Source organism: Candoia aspera, chromosome 1, assembly GCF_035149785.1.
Source record: "Candoia aspera isolate rCanAsp1 chromosome 1, rCanAsp1.hap2, whole genome shotgun sequence".
NCBI classification, from domain to species: Eukaryota; Metazoa; Chordata; class Lepidosauria; order Squamata; family Boidae; genus Candoia; species Candoia aspera.
The window spans coordinates 75,951,453-75,974,353 of record NC_086153.1 but is presented as its reverse complement, the minus strand read 5'-3'; the positions used below and the strand labels follow the sequence as shown (position 1 = coordinate 75,974,353).

Below are 22,901 nucleotides of genomic sequence, written 5' to 3'. Positions count from 1 at the left end.
CCATCAATCCACAGCCACTCTGTCTTACCAGGGTTCAGCTGAAGCCTGTTGTTCCCCATCCAGGCCCCCAGAGCCCCCAGGCACTGAGAAAGGGCAGTCACTGCATCACTTACCTCACCTGGGATGGAGATGTATAATTGGGTATCATCGGCATACTGATGATACCTCATCCCGTGGTGACAGATGATTTCACCCAGTGGTTTCATGTAGATGTTAAATAAGAGAGGAGAGAGAACCGAACCCTGCGGCACCCCACAGTAGAGGGGTCGAGGGTCGGATCTCTCCTCTCCTATCACCACTGATTGGGATCGGCCCTGGAGGAAGAAGGTGAACCAGCGCAGAACTACGCCGCCCACCCCCAACTCCCTGAGCCATCCCAAAAGGATACCATGGTCGATGGTATCGAAAGCCGCTCAGAGGTCAAGGAGAGCAAGGATGGATGCACTGCCTCCATCCCGCTCCCACCAGAGATCATCCATAAGTGCGACCAATGAAGTTTCTGTCCCATATCCTGGCCTGAAACCTGACTGAAAGGGGTCCAGATAATCCTTTCATGAAATCTTTATTAATTTATTTAATAAACATAGAATTACATACAAACAATAATATCTTACAATATAAAAAAGAAGAGAGAGAAAAAAAAGAAAAAAGGGAATGAATATATATATATATATATATATATATAAAAATAAAAAAGGAGGGGATAAGATGAAAAATAAATAAATAAATAGATTAGGGTTTCCAACTTTCTAGATGGTACATCTTAGTATTCTAGCGTGTTATTATTTTTTTTCCCTTAATTCTCTAAATTGCCTTCATTAATTCTAATAAGAGATTAAACAAGTAATTTGTTACTTATATACTATATATTCATATTAACTTTTTGAGTCCATTCCACATATTTGAAAAAAGGTGTCCAGTCCTTTTGAAAATCTTCCATATTTTTATCATTTATTTGGTCTGTCAGTTTTGCCATTTGCACCAAATTTAGGGATTTAAGTATCCATTCCTCCACAGATGGGATTAATTCTTCTTTCCACTTTGCAGCGTAGAGAATTCGGGCCGAAGTAATCAAATACAGTAGAAGTTTTCCATAGTTTTTTTCCAAATCTTTGTTCATAAAGCCCAATAAATAGAGTTCCGGTAATGTATCAATATTAACTGCCAGCATTTTACAAATTATATTATGTATAGATGACCAAAATTTTTTCGCTTTCTTACAGGTTCACCACATATGGTATAAAGTTCCAATTTCTTTTTTACATTTCCAACAGACATTTGACATATTTTGAAACATTTTTGATAATTTTTCAGGGGTGGTATACCACATGTACATCATTTTATAAAAAATTTCTTTTAAATTATAATTTGATGTAAATTTTAATCCCTTAGTCCACATTCTTTCCCAAACATCATATTCAATATTGTATCCAAAATTTTTCTCCCATTTATTCATACATTGCTTAATTTGTACATTTAGTATTCTCATTTGCAATAACATTTTATATATTTTAGAGATCATGTGGTCATTATTAGCATAGATTTGTTCATCCCACCAAGATAGTTTTTTTGTAAATTTGTAACTTTTAGCATCTATTTTAAATTGTTCTTTTAATTGAATATATGTAAACCAATGACATAAATATCCTTCATTTTCCAATTCTTCTGTTTTCATTGTAAATTTAGTCCCTTCAAATTTTATTAAATCCGAATATTTTAGTCACTTATAGTTTCCTATTGTTTCTTGCCTTACAAAAGCTTCTTGTGGGGAAATCCATAGTGGTATTGTCGATGTCAGAGTAGATTTATATTTTTCCCAAATTTTAAGAATAGACGATCTAATACAATGATTGTTAAATGTTTTATTTACTTTCAATTTGTTATACCATAAGAAGCCATGCCATCCAAATTTTAAATCATGCCCTTCTAAATTTAGTAATTTATGATCTTGTAGGGTGATCCATTCTTTTAACCATAATAAACCACATGCCTCATAATATAGCCTGAAATCGGGAAGACCCAAGACTCCTCTTTCCTTATCTTCTTGTAGTAATTTAAATTTTATTCTTGGTCTTTTCCCTTGCCAAATAAATTTTAAAAGATCTTTTTGCCATAATTTAAAAGTTTTATCAGTTATAAATATTGGAATAGTTTGAAAGAAAAATAGCATCTTCGACAGAATATTCATCTTAATTGCAGAGATTCGTCCCATAAGTGATAAATTTAATTTTTCCCACCTCAATAAATCTTGTTTAATTTCCTTCCATATTTTAACATAATTATTTTGGAATAAATCACTAGTATTGGTTGAAATCTCTATCCCTAGATATCTAACTTTTTTGACACTATTAAATCCTGATTTAATTTCTAATACATTCTGATTATTTTGTGGCATACTTAGATTTATCATCGTTTTTTTTATTATTTATTTTAAAACCAGCTAATTCTCCATATTCTTGTAGTGTCTTTAATAAGTAATCAATTGATATTAATGGGTTTTGTAAAATAATAACTAAGTCATCCGCAAAGGCTCTTAATTTATATGTTTCTTGTTTAATCTTTATCCCTTCAATTCAATGATCCTTTCTAATAGCTTCTGTTAGAACCTCCAATACCAATATAAATAATAAAGGAGATAGCAGACAGCCTTGCCTTGTTCCTTTTTCTATTTGACATTCTTGTGTTATCTCTTCATTGATCACAATCCTGGCTTTTTGAAATGTATAAATTGCTTTTATTGCTTTTATAAATATATTGCCAAAATCCATCAATTCTAAAGTCTTAAACATAAAGTTCCAATTTAGATTGTCAAAAGCTTTTTCAGCATCTAAAAATAACAACATAATCTGTTTTACATTATGAAATTGAGCATACTCTATTATATTTAAGACCGTCCTTATATTGTTTTTTATGTATCTTTGGGGTAAAAAACCATTTTGGTCATAATTAATTATTTCTTGAAGAATTGTTTTTAGTCTTTCAGTTAAAATTAAAGTAAATATTTTATAGTCATTGTTTAATAACAAAATAGGTCTATAATTTTTGCATAGTGACGGGACTTGTTTTTCTTTTGGGATTAGTATGATATTTGCCTCTGACCAAGATTTTGGTATTTGATTTCCTAACAGAATCACATTCAATAAATCTTTAAGTGGTAACAAAATTTGATCTTGAAAATATTTATAATAACCTGCTGAAAATCCATCTGGACCTGGAACTTTGCCTATTTTCAATTTTCTAATTGCCTCTATAATTTCCTGGGTTGTGATGGGATTATTAATTAATGCTTTTTGGTCTTTAGTTAATTTCTTTAAATTTTGTTTTAATAAATAGTTCTCAATTTTATCAATTGAAATTTCTTGTTTCTTATATAAATTTGTAAAGAAATTATGAAATGCCTTTTTAATTTTTTCATTGTCAAGTAATTCTTTTCCATTTTCTCGAATTTTAGTAATATTTTTTTTTCCTTTTCTTTTCTTAATTTATATGCTAGCCATTTTCCGGGTTTATTAGCATATTCAAAATTTCTTTGTTTAATATATCTCAATTTTCTTTCAATTTCATCTGTTGTAAGTATTTTTAATTGCTGCTGTAAAAATTTTATTTGATGGTTTATACCTTGATCTGATGGTCTTATTTGAAGATTTTTTTCTTTTATCTTAATTTGGTCAAGAACTGTTTGAATTTTTTGTTGTGTTTTCCTCTTTAAGCAACTATTTAAATACATAAAATATCCTCTCATATATGCCTTGCTAGTATCCCATACTGTCCCAATACTCACTTCATTATTTAAATTCCATTCAAAAAAATCTTTCAATTTCTTTTGGCAATCTTCTACAAGTTCTTTATTTCTCAACAAAGTTTCATTTAATCTCCACCTATAACTTTTTGGGTGGAGTTTTATAGCCAATTGAACTGGATTATGGTCTGAGAAGGATCGGGGAAGAATTGATACATTTAAAATTTTATTTGCCAAATTTTTAGATACCCATATCATATTGATCCTGGAGAATGATTTGAATCCGTCTGAATAAAATGTATAATCTCTAGCCGTACCATTTTTATATCTCCAGACATCTACAATAGCCAAATTTTCTGACATATCAAAAAAAGATTCCATTTATTTTTTTTTCATTTGCTGCTATAAATTCATTTCCTAATTTGTTATTTACCAGATATTTACTATCTTTTTTCGTAATATGAGTTTCTTGAAGACATATTATATCTTGTTTTAATTTGTATAAGTAGTGAAAGACTTTTTTCCTTTTAGCTGGGGTGTTGGCTCCATTTATATTCCAGGAAAGGCATTTTAATTCACTCATTGGAAAGGAGTATTGCAAATTCTTTAGAACCTGAAGCTAGTTCCCCTGCACTTTGTTCCTCTGTATTTAAACGTTTCACTTTACTTTCTTTACTTTTTGGGCTTTCCCTTCTATCTGTTTCTGATTCTAAATCTTTCTTATATTTTCTGAGAAATTCCTGAGCCTTAAAAATAGTATTTAATTTATATCTTTGTTGTTGGAATGTGACATTCACTCCTTTCAGTACTTCCCACCTAAAGGGGATTTTATTTCGTTTAAGGACTTCAGTAAGAAAGAAGTAATCTCTTCTTTTTTTTAATATTCGCAGTGGTATGTCTTTCAATATCATAATCTCCTCTCCTTCAATATTATTTTTTTTCCCCCAGGAGGCCTGTATTATCAAATCTTTGGTCTTCTTCCTCGCAAATTCAATTATTATATCTCTTGGTTTCCGATTATTTTTTGCATATTTTGAATTAGCTCTAAATATTTTTTCTATATCTTCTTCTAGCCTTTCTTCCTCCCAATTAAACTTGCAAGCATTTGAACCACTATTTCTCTTATTTCTGTCTCTTTTTTTTCAGGTACACCTCTAAATCTAACACAATGTTCTTTTTCTTTTAACTCTAACACAGTTAATCGGTCTAGTTCTATATCGTTTTCTACTTCTAATTTCTCCACTCTTTCTCTTACCTCTTGAATATCTGCTTTTATTCTTTTGTCCATAGTCTCTAACTTATGATCTAACCTTTTTTCAAAGCCATCTATTTTCTCCTCTAATAGTTGCATTAAATTTTGAGTAATATTTTGAATTGTTTTTTGCGTAAGATCTTCAAACATAGCTTTCAACCATTCTCCTTCCCCGGTTTCTGAGCCTCTCCTGTTCTGTCTCCTTGTGTTCATTTTGTCCTTATAAAAATCTTTATTTACCTATCTTAATCACTACACCTAATGTTATATTTATCTATATAAAGCAGTGTATAATATTTATATCCAAACATACAGAGCATACAATTCAAGATAATCTTATAAACATCTGCAATATAGTCTAATATGGCGTTAGAAATTAATTAATTAATTCAGTTCCTTTTAAGTGAGGACTGGCAGTAGTTTTTTGGTCTCCAAAATATAGAACAGTTTTGTTTGTTTTTTTCCCTCCACTTAGAAAATTTCTTCTTTTTCACTTTTGTAGTCAAAAGTTGTTTCTTTTACTAGAGATGAAGGGGGCTGCAGAATTGCCTAGATGACTAGGCTACTCACGCAGGTTCTACTGATGTACCTCCAGGCTTCCTGGCTGCTTTGTTGTTGCGGCAAAAGTGAAATATTGAAATAGAAAGCAAAGCTTTCACCTGCCGCTCCGAAGCCGTTGGAGCCTTTCGTCGGCAGCGCTCCTTTTCTTGCGCTACCTATGAGGTCTGCCCGTCTCTCTCCGACTCCACAGAACTCTCAACCTCCGCGTGGTAGATATCAATTTTTCCGAGCTGTTACAAGGCTCGACCAGCCGCCATACTCCTTCACCGGAAACCCATAAATCCATAAGTGCGACCAATGCAGATTCTGTCCCATATCCTGGCCTGAAGCCTGACTGAAAGGGGTCCAGATAATCAATTTCATCCAGAATCCTCTGGAGTTGCAACGCCATCACCTTCTCAACCACCTTCCCCAAAAAGGGGAGGTGGGAGACTGGACGAAAATTGTCCAGCACAGTTGGGTCCAGTGATGACTTCTTGAGGAGGGGGTGCACCAGTGCCTCCTTAAAGGCCACCAGGAACACTCCCTCACTCAAGGATGCATTTACCATTGCTTGGACCCAACCACACGTCACCTCCCGAGCTGCCTTCACCAGCCCGGAGGGGCGTGGATCTAACTGACAGGTGGTGGCATTCACAATCTGGAGGATCCTGTCTACTTCCTTGGGTCCAACAGGATCAAACTGCTCCCAGATAACAAGGCTAAAACGTTCCCTCGGCATCTCCTCAGACTCTGCTTCACGCATGGAGTCCAACTTGGAACGGATCTGAGTGATTTTATCCTGCAGATGCTCAGAAATCATACCTCTAAAAGTATGGTGCCTCTGAAGGCTGAACCAACAGACTTATTTTGTCAAACATTAGACTATATTCCTCAACATATGGCAGAATTTCCTTTAAACCCCATAATTTCAGAGAAGAATTCTGTAGCGTAAACATGACAAACTGGTGCTTGCTATTATGAATAATAAATGTAAATTGGATGTCTCTTAGATACAGATCCCATCTAGCTTTTTGCATTATTATCAGTGGGTTTTTATTTTCATATACAGTACATTTACATCTAATTAAACATTTCATAAGCATTATAATTCTCCCCAAGTAATTAAACAAATTTTGAGCATCCAAACACTATTGTTTAAAAATCTTCTGACTAGTTTACTGAAGAATCTGTATTCAGACGACCACTTATTTCCATATTCAAAGGTAAATAAGATAGAAAGGAAAATAAGGATGATTTAGAAGTTTTTGGACAAATGGAATTATAATATCTGGACAAATTAATCTTTTTTTAAACAGGATCATCCCTTGTATGTATGTGCATCTGTATCTACTGTTTAATCTAAACTTAACATAAATGAAGAGTGAAAATCTTTGATTTCAGATTATGACTGTTCAAATGAATATTTTCTATACAACTGGATTTGAAATGGTAACGAAGTCCAATAAGGACTGCAAAAACTGCACTAAATGCAGCTACGACAAAATTCTTCCTAATGTACTTCTTTTGGGATAATTAAGCATCTTCTTAATTGCTTAATGTCCTAGTGAAATAAATGTATCTTAAAAGTAATGACCTTTATTTTGACTGAGCTTCTCATTAGTATTTCTATTCTTATAGTTCTGAGAATGGTAACACTATTTATTATTTTCACTTATTTTACTTTTTTTTTTTACTTTCTTCCCTGAGATTTACTGTTATGTGAAAGATCATCAAGCATACTTCAAAATTAACTTCTAAAAATCCTGCAAAAAACACCTATCCCATATTGATATTTCAGCAATCTGTTGAGGAAAAAGTTGCATTTTTATGATTCTGTAAAAAAATATACGGTATCTACTTCCATTAGTCAACTAAAGAAGTTTTAGAGGAAAAAGTAGAATTGCATTGCATAACAGTATCTACTGACCACATAAAATCCAAAGTATTGAAATATATTAAACTATTGCTAGCATGTCCAAATGCAAGGGAAATACTTAACATCTCAGACATTCCCTGTAATTGAATCAAGATGCAAGAAAAATGAGTAGACTGTTCCTTTATTATTGAGGATTAGGTATCAGCAAACCACTGAATAAAAACAATTTAACCAATTTGTGTAATAATAATTTGGGTGCTGAAATATTGGGTGGTTATACAACCACCCAAAATATCAGTAAAATGCGTTAGAAAGTTATGCACTACAGAGACTTACTCTTCAGCTAAAAATAATCTAACTCAATAAAATATTAAAAATCTATGACTTGGTATCACTGGTGAATAATAATAAACAGTACGATTTTTTTTTTAAGCAAATCCCAGTTGGTTGACAAGTAATAGAACAAATCTGGAAGACTCTATTTAACTAAAATATTCTATAGTTTGCCCAGTTACCAATCTTTTTTCGTTCAAGGAGTTTAATTCTCAAAGCAGTAAAGCCAAAGATGTCAGGGCTGATTGTTATCAGGGTAGAAACAATTGCAATTTGCCATCCAAGGTAGCTGTGATTAGCTGTAATTTAAAACAGAAGATCCATGATTAACTTACAATGTTCCAAAATGCTCTGAAAAAAAAAATTCTCCTTTAACATTCCATTATATATAAAGGATCTGGAGCCAGCCTAGGTAAATATTTCCACTGATTGCTGGTTGTACCACCAAAGGCATCTGTAGAATCCAGAGATTTCATCATCGCCCCCCACCTTCCTCCTCCCAGCAAATCACCATATCCATCACCAAGCATAAATAATTATCTTATGTACCCATCTGACCCCCCAATGATTATTTATTTCTCACTGAAAGATCAAGGTGGCATGCTTGAGTCTCTCCCCTATTATTATCTTCTCAATTCCAACCAAACAAGAAGGTGACCTGGTGAGCTCTGTGGTAGTGAGAGGACTTGAGTCTAGTTTCTCTGGTCCAAGTCCAGCACTTTACCATTATGCCTCTGATTCCCATGTCATTACATGAATTTTGCTAGATGATAGCAGGAACCAATATAGCTAAATATTTATCCAGCTATCTATCTCTCATTTATTATCTGCAGTGTGCAATCATACCAACCTATGCCAAACTCAAGACAAAATAATGGGAAGTGAGTCATTTTATTCCTGAAGTTAACAGCATCTCCAACAAGTAGCCATTCAGCCCATTTTGAACACTATTCTAGGCAGGCAATTCCATTGCAATATAGCTCTTGCCTTCAGGAAATTCCTCCTAACATCCAGTCAGAATCCATGCTTCAAGTGTGGTCTAATCACTACATGAATTACAATGGAATCATTATCTTCTGTGATCTGGATGTGATGCTCCAGTTAATGCAACCCAAGATGGCATTAACTGTTATTAATGCATTAACTTTTTTCTTTCTTTCTGCATTAACTCTCTCATATTGCATGTAATCCTCTCTTGGGTTTAGCAGCACTGCTGCCATTCACCTTCATCCAGCAGTTGGATAAATAGGGCTTTCTTCAGAGCAATGCATTTTGAGGTGGCCATCACAGGGATCTCACAATGGATTGTTTGAAGACTCTTGAAAACCTTGTCCATGTGATGATCTATTGTAAGAACTGTATATCTAAGCATAATAGTGGATCACAGAAGGGATCAGCAGGTGAGGCCTCTACCCTAAATTTCTACATGTTTTAATCTACCAATCAGGGCAGTTGCTTTATTCCACCTAATGAAGGGCAGGTTCTACTACTACTCTGCTACTGCTGGAGTCAGATAATCTGGTCATCCCTAAAGAAAAGGAATGAAGTGCCACCAATATAACCTCCCAAATGGGACTCCCATTTGTGCCTATTTCTCTGTGTATTTTATAAAATAAATTTATTATAAAATAAACATATTAGATCAAATAGGCACCATTCAGATTAGTGAACTGAATGCACACAGAACATCCAAGCATGGTCATCACATTATGTAGATAGGTAGTTAGAGCAGAGCAAATGTGAACAGTTGAGTATAGGACTGTACCAAAAGTTACTTTTTGAATGTACTTAAGACCACCATGCCACAAAGATTTTCTTATAATCAAGACTAAAAAAGGGCCTGATTTGTTCCTTTTGTTTAAAGAAAACTCTTTTATCTAGCCAATGCGTTGGTGAGTGGGGAAAGGCAATTTTAGCTTATTGTCCCTTCTTTCTTCAGTCCCCTGCCACTGATTCCAGACAATTGGTAGATCTTTTTTAACTGTGTAAGAAGTGATAAAAGAAAGCCTACAGAAGGAGAGAGAAAAAAACAGGATTTGGGGCAGGGGCAAAGTGTCTCCAACCCTCCATTGATGGAAGCTTCTACTGAAACAAAACAACTTCTCTAGCTGGGGGACAAAATTGGCTATAGCCTTTTTTATTTTATTTGACATTTAATTGTAGAGTCAACTGATGCAACAAAATGTTTTGCTTATGGAATAAATGCACAGGAAAAAACCCTCATTCATATCTGATTCCTAAACAAAGCTGTTTTCCAGCTATACATTCCACTGTTGTTAATATATATGACAAATCCATGACTGAGAGTTTAGGTTGATTTTGTAAGAATGGGATTAGCTTTCAAAATACCCTAGAAAAGTTGCATTATGGCACACCCACATGAAAATGTAACACTTTGTATCCATTTCAGCACATGGACATCAGCAACAAAAATTCTTACATCTGCAAAAGTAGTCAATGTCCTGTGAAACGTAAACTACAGTTAAGATGCATGAAATTTTACTGAAACACTTTTTGCTCACAGCTGCAGAATTGAAAAGGTCTTGCCAGGCAGCAGGGATCTCCTTTCACAGTTGAGATCAGACTGGATTGGAATCTTAGAACTTATTATACTGCTTAAGAGTTCAAATTAATTGTATTACCATATGGTGCCATATGGACACCATATTTTTGTAAGCTTCTTCAGGGCCTTGTATGGTTATATAAAGGCATATTAAGTATTTTCATTGAATGGATGTATCATGCCTTTTCTTTGCTTAGTAGCCTATGTGTCTCCTTTTATTCATTTTTCTGTTCATAGCAGCCTTGTTGAGCAGGTTTGGTTATGACATCCTATCTGTCCCAAAGTCACCCAATGTACTTTAGAGCTGATCAGGAATTTGAATCCAGACTCAGAAGTAGCTAGTATTTGGATGGCATACCATCAAGAAATTAGAAATTGCAGAGCTGTAGGCTATTTGAAAACAGATTCCAGATGAAGACAAGGGCAAATCATTTATTTAATCACCAGGAGTCAAAATTGACTTGAACAAAACTTTACCTTGCTTTACACTTTGATCTAAATCAAATAATACAGCTGGCTCTTACTTAGGGCAATACATTGGAATCAGGTTAGTCCTTCACTAGGCTTTGGATAGACCAGGATTCTGCCAAAGTGAAGCAAAAAACGTCTATTGTGAATCTGGATCCTTCTGATATTTTGTGAACAGTTTGGAAAATCAAAGGCAAGCAGAGATAATGTGTCTGCAAAAATTGCAGTATTTCTTTCCGCAAGCTTTAATATAAAGGAAACATCAGTGAGAAAAGATGAAGAAGGAAGAGTTGGGGTTTGTTTGTTTTTTTGTAACTGACAAATCTGTCTTCTAAGTCACAGGGAATCCTTGTACTACAGGTCTCTAATCACAGTGCAGGCTGAAGTCAACTGAAATGATATTTATACTTCTGTGCTCTCTACAAGTACCCTCTTCTAAGCAATGTCATTTAAAGTGTTAGAGAGACATTTACAAGACTTTTGTTTTATTTTTATTTTTTCAGTATTTCTGAATCCCAAGACAACTTTCTAAAATTGTCCCCAACACATTTTTTTAGGTGCTGCTCTTGAACAAATCTATGTGCATTATCTGTTCAAAATGTGAGAGACTGCAGCACTCAGAAAAAGTAGTGTCTGCTAATCACAAGTTAAAAGCAGCTTGCACCAAAAATAAGAAAAATAAATGAAGAACCTTCTTTCCACATTTTTATCTTCAGTTGGAAATGTTCAGCCACCCTAGAATGATTAACTACGCCTATACATTTCATCTCTATATATCAAAATTAAGCAAAAATAGTCTCATTCCCCCACTCCTATTAATGGTTAAGCCGAAAGCTAACATCAGTGTTCCCGAAGGAAAGTTATCAGTCAAATTCAAGTTAAAGAGATGATTCTGAAGTGGGCCAAATCAAAACAGTCCGCTTCCCAAAGTACCAAAGAAGGTTCTAAGTGTTATCTTGTGGTCAGTGTACATTCCTATTGTTTATTAACAGTATTAATATATCGAGATGCTGTATGAACAATGCAATACAGTGAAGCAACTCATAACACAACAGATACCAGAAACTCCAGATTTAACAATAGTCTGTAAAATAAAGGTCAGTTAAAAGATTATTACTAATTTCATGACTGCTTCATTCAATTTACTAGATATACACACATTCTTCTGCTGATGAATGGCTCAAGGTATTTTCAACGTGTTTTCTGAGTCTTTTCTGAAGAAGAAAGAGGAGGGGGGAATGGCAACAGATCTGAACATCTCTGAACTACTCAAAAAATGAAAAGCATTGAAGATCTGATAGCATCTGAAATAAAAATGCATTTTTGCTGGATCACAGTATTTCAGAAATGTCATAAATGGAAATCATATACCTTGCTTATGTTACTTTTGGGATGGGAGTGGGGTTGAGATTAGCCAAGGACTACTGAACAGTGATATTACCTATTGCTCTTCTTTTTTTGCCTCAGAAGGCAGCAGCACCTACCTAATTTTGGGTGATTTCAGAAATTAAGGAGGCTCAGGTCTGGCCAGTACTTTAATAAGGGACCACATTTCCCAATCCTGCTCCAGTTAAATGTCTTCACTCAAGAAACACATACTGAGGACTGCCAACAATGCTTTCTAATGCCAGTAGGAAGAACTTACTGCTGAGCCAAGTGGAACTGCCCCCCCCCCCAATCAAATGATAACTGAGCTATTGGGCACTCAGTACTCAGATCACCTAGTGTCTTCAGTCTCCCCTGATATCAGCGGAGTCTCTTGATGCACTTTTGGAGAACACCCTTACTCAAGAGCTCCACCAGCATCTAACTCGTAATAACAGTGCAGCCTTGAGGCAACAACAGCACCACTCCAAGCCATGGTTTGACAAGGACTGTGTTAATGCCAAAAAACCTCTTGTTACCACTTACCAAGCTTAAGGTTCCAATATTACACTGACAGCTGCACCTGGACCTCCTCCAGGAGAAGAGATACTATGAACAATTGTTGGCATGTAAGAAAAAGGAAGCCATGAAAAACAACTGGACATGACTCATTCAGGCTGTCAAATCCAATGACTCAGCCTCATTCTGGCATATCACATCAAGCTCTCAAAGCAATGTTCCATCCATGGTGGACTGTCACATCCCCCCAGGGACCTGGGAGGCATACTTTCAGGAACTCTACATGGATACCTCTGTTGAAAATGGACTCTCTAGCCAAACTATAGAAAATCTGCCAATATTGACACCAGTGACAGAGATCAAAAACCTTATTTCTCAATTAAGACTAGGGAAGGCTCCAGGAGAATGATCTCCAGAGGCCATTAAAAACAACTTGGACTTCTGGGCCCCCACTCTGGCCTCATTCTTTACCTGCATTGACACCTATGGTCGAGTCCCCAAGGACTGGGGGCTTGCAATCATTGTCCCTATATATAAAAAAAGGGGGAAAGGATGATCCTGCTAATTATAGACCAATCAGCCTCCTCAACACAATCAGCAAACGATGCATGACACCTACTGTACAATGGAAATTCCAGGACTGGCTGGAACAAGAAAACATACTTTCAGAGAAGCAAGCTGGCTTTAGGGAAGGTCAGTCCATCACTGATCAGTACCTAGTACTCCATCATCTCATTGAAAAATACTTCTCCCACAACATAACCTCCCTTTATGCCACTTTCATAGACTTTAAAGCAGCATTTGATTCCATACCCTGAGCTAAATTGTGGGAAACACTGGAGGCCTCCTCGATTGACCTATGTCTACTTCATTTAATATGTATGCTACATGAAGGGACCTCACTCAAAGTAAGATGTAACCCCCAGGGCCATCTCACCAGTGCCACTGAAACTGAGAAAGGCATAAAGCAAGGCTGCATATTGGCTCCACTCTTATTCAATTTCTATATCAACTCCATGGTGGACCACCTCCACAACACAAACTTTCATTCCCTAAAACTTGCTGGAAGACACATATCTGTTCTACTCTATGCAGATGATGCAGAAATACTTTCAAGAACACCAGTTGGCTTTCAAAGAGCACTGAGAGCACTAACATACTGTAGTACTGCAAGGAAGGCCAGTTAGAACTCAATTATCAGAAAACTAAAATCATGGTGTTTGCCAAAAGGCCCAAGAGCCACTTCTGGAGCATAGGTGGCCAAAAGATTGAGGAGGTCTCCTGTTTCAAATACCTGGAGGTTGTTCTCCATTCTGCCAGTAGTAGGAAAGCCCACAGGGACTATGTTGCGGAAAGTGCCCAGAGGAGCTCATCTGCCATCCTTAAATTCCTTTAAACAAGAGGCAGCCTTCATATACCTGCAGCACTCAAATTATTTGAAGCCAAGCCAATAGCACAACTTCTTTATGGTGCCCAGCTGGGCCCCTTCTCCAATTTTGCACCATTAGAACTTGCACAATTCAAATTTCTAAGATTAGCCCTTCAAGTCCCAAAATGTGTCTCTAATGCCACCTTGCAACTAGAGACAGGCCTCATGAAAATGGAGGCTAGAGTGTGGGTTTTAAGAGGGAGTTTAATCACTGAGATGCCGTTATGATGCTGCATAACTTTCTTTACGGCATAGTGCCCTCTGCTGAAAATCCAAACATTTTGAGATCCAAAAGAAATCTACCAGGTTTGTTTGGGAAGCTAAAGAGAAAGGTGTTTTCCTTTTAATTCAGTTCTTTATCTGTCTCATCCTGCACTGCAAACCTGATTTCTGAACAACAGATTAGTGTTTAGGCATCTTTCTATCTCCTTGAAACCTCATAGGAAAACTTTACTTTCTTGTTTTCAATCTTACCGTAACTCAGTTCTCTTTTTAGTTTTTTAGTCTTTCATTCATTTTTTTCATTTACAGAATAATGTTTATGCTGACATTAATCAGCTCTATTTTAATCACATTGCTCTCTTCCCCAAAATGTCTCCAACTGTCTGAAACCTTATTATCTCACTATTTTGGGGTAATTCTGCAATTCATTCTATGTAACAAATACGTAATAATGATTTTTAAACATTGTCATTCTTTTGTTCTTAATACTCTGCTAGAGATAAAATATGACAGTTTTTCCTTCATAATATTATAAAGATAGCCACATTATTACAATTTTTATTATTATTTCTTTTCAGCCTTTTATATTTGTCAATACTTTGATTTGTTTAATTTTCATTTCTTCTAATTTTGCCTCTCTTTGTAGTGGCTCCGATTCTTACCAAGGTAAGTTGAACTCTCATTTATTTTTAATATAGTCTTAGTCTTAGATTTTACAATTTCTCATTTTCCTTTCTCCTTTTATTAATTTCTCATCTCTGTGTATATAAATGTTCCCTTATGCAATATACTGCAAGTTTGTTCTTTTTTATTTTACTCCTTATTCACAATTGTTCCAACCATCTTGTTCTCTTTTAAAAGGATACTAAAAACTTTTTTACCTATTCTTGATTTTCTTTTATCATTCTTTTTGTATGTTATCACTGTTTTTTAAAAAACAATTATTTTAACCTACTTCATAATCTACTCAATTTTACTGAAAGATCCATATCTATTTTTTGATATAGTGTCCCACAGACTATAAATAAGACATGATGAATATCTGAAATGAGCCTGCAACTTGTGGAAGACAGTACTAATTCCTGAGATTGAGTCTGAAGGCTATTAGGTACCAAATTAATGTATGAATGTATGTATCAAGTACATTACACCAAAAGCACAAGCAATGTTTGATTATATCTTCATTAAAAAAGGGAGAAAGAGAGTCATGGAAGAGAGTAGGCAGAATGAAAGGAAGAACCCCCCCCCCTTTTTTTTTTTTAATTAAAACCTCTCCTCTGTTATCTAGTGTTAAAAGTGGAATTATATTGGTTTAGATCCAATTGGAAATTAAAGTTTAGATCCAATTGGAAATTAAATAAAATTCAGATCCAACTGAAATTTACAATCCTCTTTGTTTAAAAGGCTGGCACTGCACAGTCTTCTTGTCTAGTTAGACATATATTTATTCATTCACTGAGACTTACTTCCAAGCAACTGCATACTGATGGGTAACTTTAGTCTGAATCCAGCTAATCATTTACAAATACATATATACATATACACATACCTAAGAGACCCAGTTTGGTGTAGTGGGTAAGGCATCAGACTAGAAACCAGGAGACTGCTGAGTTCTAGTCCCGCCTTAGGCATGTAAGCTGGCTGGGTGACTTTGGGCCAGTCACTTTCTTAGGAAGGAGGCAATGGCAAACCACTTCTGAAAAACCTTGCCAAGAAAACTACAGGGATTAGTCCAGGCAGTCTCCGAGAATTGGACACAATTGAATGGATTAAGAAAAAAAACAACAGAATAAATCTCATGCATCTGACCAAATAAGCTCATGCCAAATTAGGTTGTTAGTCCTAAAAGTAACTAAGAAGCTCTTAGTTGCTTTTGCTACAATAATTCTTTACACTATCTTAGCAGGAGAAGTCCTAATACTCAAAGAGGTTTTAGGGAAAAAACAATTGGAGGCAGAAAGAAATCAAGCTTCAACTCTCTGCTCACATAAAATGGGCTCTGTAGCTATGATGGTTAATAGAACTTGCTTCCTATGCTTTTTTTTTTATAACTAGGTTAACTTTTTTATTATGCATTGATATTACTGTCACTGAAGACACAGCTTAAGGCAAAGGAATTATTCCAGGTATTTTTCCCACTCTACTTTTCATCATAATACAAATTTTAAGTGGTATACTTTTACAATGCAAACTCCTAACAGGTTAGCTTTTAAAATATGTGGTTTCTCTTCACATTTGGAATGGCTGCTTGTGTGTCTTTGTGTATCTGTGTCTGTATGTATCTTGTCTCTACATATTAATCACATGGTTGAAAAAAAAAGTATAGATTCATGTTAGTATTTGTAAAAAAAAAGAACTCAAAAGAAAGTAATTATCCTCTTCTGACAAAATAGATCTGAATTCTGGTGCTGCCACTATGATGCCATTCTCATCTTGATATTGCTTTCTTAATAATGAGAAAAACTGGATGGTTGGGGGGGGGTCACAGAGATGATATGTAATTTCAGACTTGCACAACTTCTGTCCCATAATTTCCTATGCCTGATTGCCAAAACAAACTTAATCCTGGATAAATGATGAAGTCCTTGAGTTCCAATTTTTATGGAATTCTAAAATTGCTATGCCTTAAATTGCTTAACCAGTAAAGAATATCATGATTAAGTATAGCAAGTAGAGTCTAAAATGAATTTTTGCATTGTAAAGGCTTCTGGTAAGGCAGCGGTTCTCAAAGTATGGGGTGGGGACCCCTGGGGGTCTGAGACCCTTACAGGGGGTCCTCAAAGTCAAATAAATAAATATTTTAACAATGCAATTGTTTAATAGGCGTTTTATCTTTCCTTCTCCATATTCCTCATTCCTCAAAGGCATGGGCATGTGACAACACAAATTAGTTTTTTTGCTCCAGAATGGCAGATTTTATATTAAGTGCCGTTTATATGAAATAATTTAGATTTCTTCAAATGACTCAGCTCCCTCACAGACTCCAAGTTCAGTCCAGCCTTGGCTAATTTCACAAAACAAGATGAGAAAGGTGCAATGAACAAGATTAATCTCAAGCACTCAACAGTTTATTTTGTCTATTTTTCACACTACAGAAACTGAAAAGTTCACAGTAACTTGACCAGACAGCCTATGCATCTTGTTGAACTCTAATCCTATCAAAATAATAGCATCCCACCTTGAAAAATGTCTGGTAACATGGTTAAAATGTGCCTTTAAGGACTGAATTGCTTAATCCTAGGAGACTTTTCATCAACAGAAAGCCCTGCTGGCCAAGAGTGAGTAGATACAATAATGATGGAAAAGCCTTCACACAAATAATATCAAAGACATTTTCCCAGAAAGTTATTCTGGGAAAGGTTTAAAGATAATCCCAGAGGAGAAAGTTTTGATATGTTAGTTAATATATCACACATTATTGCTTCCAATACCCTCTGCTACATAATATATTTATAATGGGATCCCATTCCTTGTATTTTGATCAAAAAGGATTGCATCAATACCAAGCTGGAGGAAAAGCTGGGGACACAACCAACCCTACTACCCTAAAACTCACACCTCCAAAACCTAAAAAGTAAGTCTTATCTCTTCTTCCAGAGTTGCCTGTAAAGTAGCAGCAAGTCAACCACATTTGCCTCTGCTCCCAGCAAGAACTGGTGGGAAAAAGCCAGATCTCAGATAGGAATCTTGATCAGTTCCCTTTTTCCACAGTGACTCTTATTGCAATCACAGGGGGCCAAGTGATAGAGGGACGGAGTTTACAGTGTAACATGAGTTTTATCATTTTCATGAAAGCCTCAGATCCTGTGGATGCCTCTGCATGCAGCTGCTGTTAATCTTCATATAATGGGTTCAAATCCTGTTTAATAGTACCACTACCTACCAATTTCTTACTATTAAAGCTGGGGGTCATGTCACCTCTTTACAAAGTTTTTCCACCCAGAGGCAGTTTCCTCCCTCAGGTAGATTGAACTGTCTCTATGGTAACACTAGGAAAAGAGGCCCAGGCAAGAGCTATTCAGTTCCCACTTTTCAGTCTGGTCCTCTAAGGGAACCCAACTTTATCTCTACAGTTAATAAAAATATGAGAAAATGTGACCTAGCAGTTTCTGCAATCCCAGTTAGAATTTTCCTAAGTAAAGCAACTCTTCCTTCCCACTTCCCTTCCTTCTCCCTACCTCCTTCCTTCTCCAAACAACTTCACACTTAATTTTGGAACTGCTGGTTTATTCTCAATATTATATCAGTTGTGTTTGGAATCTGCCATGAGTGATATGATAATTCAGCTTTGCTGTCTGTCTGTCTGTCTAATTTCTTCACTGCCCATCTCATATAGCAACAGCTCGATTATGAAGAATAGCTTATGCTGCTTTTCCAAATTGTGCACAAAATGACAGAATGAAAGCAGATACACTTACAGCAGTAATTGAGGACTAAGTTGATTGTGCAGCTTTGTGTAAAAAGCTGCGTAATTATTGGGAACATATCCTATGTAACCCAAACATCTTTTGGATGTGTTCCTTTTTTGCTATAATACATTGTTTGATTTACATTAACTTAATCCTGATACTTTTTTCCTGTGCATTTGAGAAGGCTGGGAAATAATCAACATTATAGATTAGAAATATTCCTAGTTCCTTCTAATCAATTGTGACTAGACTTTAGACCCTTTCAATTATGGACTCAATTCATACCATGTTCAATTTCCTCAGTCTTAATTTCTCATTTGAAAAAAGTGAATGGTATGATAAAGGATACTGCAACTATATTGTGGTTTTATATAATTGGTATAGCTTATTCTAGGGTTTGCTTCTTTTTAAGCTGAACAATATTAATGTTGCAAGCTAGACTTAATGCAAGTAAAGTTTTAATTGCAAATTGCAGTTTGATTCTTAAAAGACTCATAAGTGTATGTCAACCATATATACCCTCTAGTAGAAAATTGATTAATTACATATTGGCTTATTTTTTTTCCCTAAGCTAATTTGTTTCTTCTGCATTATTGTAATATGAAAATTCTATACTGAAAAATTGAATGACAGAGTTAAAGGTATCCTTTTCTTCTAATCATAAATAAGAGGTGGTTTCTTCAATGGCAAGTTTTCACACAGCTTTCCTTCATGCTACTTGAAAAGGGCAGCAATTTAAGTGCCACATTATAGAAACCTAACTCTTACCTATCAAAAGCTAGAGCTTTAGGCTACGGTCCTATAGCCACACAAAATTAGATCTAGATCTGAGCAGTGAATGACAAGATGGTGTTTTATTTCAATTTTAAAAGCTGTAACTAAGTGCAAACTCTAGGAAACTTCAACGTTGTATGACTGGAACAAGTCCTTATACCGGTGAGATGATAGATAATGGGTTATCTTCCCCTCCCCCAACCCAAATATGGGACAGGATGAGGGCAGAATATTCTCTGGTTTGCAAGCTGCTTGCTCAATTCTGGGCCCACTCTTCAGAGCCTAAGATGGTTTAGCACCAATTAGCACTGTTATCAGACAAGGGTGGTTCTCTTTTGAGGCTAAAATAAAAGTCTTAACATGAATACTGAAATCCCCTTCAGAGAGCCAATGATGCTTTGAAATGCCCTCACTGGGCCTACTCTTGGGGGGGTGGCTTTTCAGAAGAGGGCAAGTGGGTCATAAGAACAGGCTGAGTGTGAATAGAATGAGTGTCAATGGAATGAAAGAAGAGAGTGACTGAGAAGGTGGGCATGGCTCTGGAATAGCAGATTCAGGCCACTCGCATGTAGCCCCAGTGAATTTGCCAGGAGATAATTCAGTCCTGGGCTAAGATAGATTCCCCATTACTGGCACATACCATGCATTTTCCAAAGAGAAAGCTTGAATGCTACTGCTAGTCAAATGATTTTACCATACGGCATCTTTCACTTAATGGGAAACTAAGATGGAATTGAATCTTTTGTTATTTTTCCAAACCACAGCTGGAAAACTGCCATGCCGCTATTCATATTATGATTTCAGTTGACTGGATATTCAAGGTCCCCCCCGCCGCCACCAAATTTCTGACAGAATCCCCATGATCCCTCATCTTTGATAAATTTGGGACAGTGCCATCTGAAAGAAGTATTCTTGATGAATGGAAATGTTTTCATTGTCAGACATCAAACCACTTCTCTGGACACTTTTGGAAGTACTTGTGATATTTAGCAGTTGCCTTTCAACATGTGTGAAAACTGAAACTTTCCTCAGTCTATGATGACAGACCTGTGGATTTTGAAATGGCAGGTTGGTGAAAACACATACTGAAAAATAGATAGAGACTTTTGGATTAATACAGAAAGTCGCATTAAACTGCACTAATATAGAAAAGGAAGTGCAGAGTTTACTCAAGGCTTGCTTAATCTTAGGAAAATGCTTCCTTCTAAGAAAACATAACTCCACTAAACAGAAGAATAAAACAAAAGAACAAAATATCTGGAATACTCACTTTGAAAGTTTGATTTGATAAGGATTCTCAAAAAATTGGAAAGCGTTTTCTGATTTATGCTTTTTCTGTAAAATGGGAATGCTACTATGAAAGATTGGGCAACTCCTGGCATATGGGAGATTAAATTAAATAATTTCCCTGTGAAGGAAGTTACTTCAAAATTTTGGATATGGTACATCAGAATGAATTTTAAAAAAATAAGAATGATTTTCTCCCTTCTAACAAATGGATAGATTCTGCTTGTTAGGTAGCAAAGGTGAAATCTGTTTTCAGTGTGAAAAATTGCAACTGCATTGCATTTGAATAGTACGCAAATATATTTTGATTAATAATTTCAAAATGGCAATCACTCTATCAAAATCCTTTAATAGTCTTCCCAGGTTGCATTACTACATCTGTTCACATAGGAGCAAGCCCAACTGACAATATCAAAGTAAAAAATGGAAGTCCCATGAAAAAAATTAATTAGTAAAGATGTACATTTCAAGAAACTCAGGCAAGATGAGATGTTTGTGTTTGAAAATAAATGGTGCAACCTCTCTAGGTGATTTTCTTTCCACTATTTTAAAGTTTAAGTTGTATTTTTATTTTATTAAATGAGTTACTTGCATTTGATCCATCTTGTAAAAAAATGAATTAAAATGAACAATGTGGCACGTTTTTACGGTTGGTATTTGTAGCGCCTGAGTTCATATGGGCATTACTGTTGCTCAAAGACATGCAATATTCTTAGTTTCTCTCGGCCTCATTATGCCCACATCATAGAAGAATCATATTACCAAGCCATTTACTTTCCTTTAAGGAAAATATTTTGCAAATCATGGCAGAGTCAGCGGCCAAACCATAGTCATATATAGCACACAAATATATTGAATTTGAGGAATGGAAATTCTTCCAACAGGAAAAATGAACCTAATGCTGCTTGGCTATAATTATTCTAAAATGCCCTTGCTACAATAGATGCCTTGGAAGCCCAATTGAATGCAACAGTTTGCACTGTCCTTAGCTCCTGTGATGGAATGTAAGAATGACCTTGGAAGGGTGGGGAAGAGATGCTGCCTAGGGAATGATCCAATAAAAGGGGAAGAGCCCACAGCTGAGCAATGGGGAGAGAAAGAAACTTAGAAAGGACCTGACCTAAGGATCAAGAGGTAAATAGGGATGGCAGGAGGTTTGTACTTTCAGACTTGCAAGATTCTGTTAATGTAACAATAAAGTAGAAGTAGCTCATCTGGTCGTGTTTCCTGTCTGGTTTACCTGGGAGGACTGACATCAACCAGCCATTTATTTCACTATTCCCACCACTGTAACCTAACTGTGAAGGAGAATTAACAATTATGTTCTGAATATCTATGATGCTGAGTTCTTACTTCTATTTGCAATTATTTTTCATCCTGACTCTCACTAATAACCTACTTAATTAATTTGTTCCTGTTCACTTGCCAGAATTCTCCTTAAATTAGTAGGTTCCTGCTCCTCCTCTGTGTGCATACTTGGGAAGGGAAGGAAAAGGGGGGTTACTGCAGCTAGTACAAAGCCCCTCTATTTTTTAATTATTACACTCATGATTTTGTCTTTGGAAAAATAAAATTAAAATTCACTGATGTGAATCCAAAGAACAAATCAGGAATTAAGCTTGATTAATTAAAGGAAATTTTAGAAAGCCACAACCAGGCCTGTAACCAGAGATCAAGAGGTAATTATCTTAAAAGAAAGAAGGTAAAATCATAACCACCCAAAAAGCACTCAACAGTCTTTCCTAGCCAAAGCAGGACACAGCAACACATCTGAGATACCACACTGCAGTTGCTGTCTTCTTGAGGTTAAGGAGCCAGAGCATCCTCCCTGGTAGTACTCCAGAACACTAATGAGTCAAGTCATTGCCTCACAGCCACTGCCCTCGAATGAACATGTTCAACACTAGCTGCTAAGGCCATCCAGTATGCACACTGAGGAATGAGGAGATACCACTGGAACCTCTCCTAACACCACCTTCTCAGTTGAGTTTTGCTGATCAAGCACTTCAAGAATAGGCAGAAGGAACATTGGGGCAGACAGACGGATTTTCCATTCATCTGTCCCTCCTCAAATGGCATGGGAGCGGGGAGAAAAGAGCCTGAAAGGTCTACTGGTAGGCCA

General features: G+C 35.9%; 1 protein-coding gene across 1 annotated transcript in view; it reads right to left on the bottom strand.

Moving 5' to 3' along the window:
* Nucleotides 1-7,575: 7,575 nt before the first annotated feature.
* WDR27 (WD repeat domain 27) overlaps nt 7,576-22,901 on the bottom strand; it is a 68,473-nt gene continuing 53,147 nt past the window's right edge. Inside the window, exon 24 of the mRNA XM_063290451.1 lies at nt 7,576-8,042. Coding sequence (XP_063146521.1) covers nt 7,995-8,042 — 48 coding nt within the window. The 3' untranslated portion in view covers nt 7,576-7,994. The remainder of the gene's footprint in view (nt 8,043-22,901) is intronic.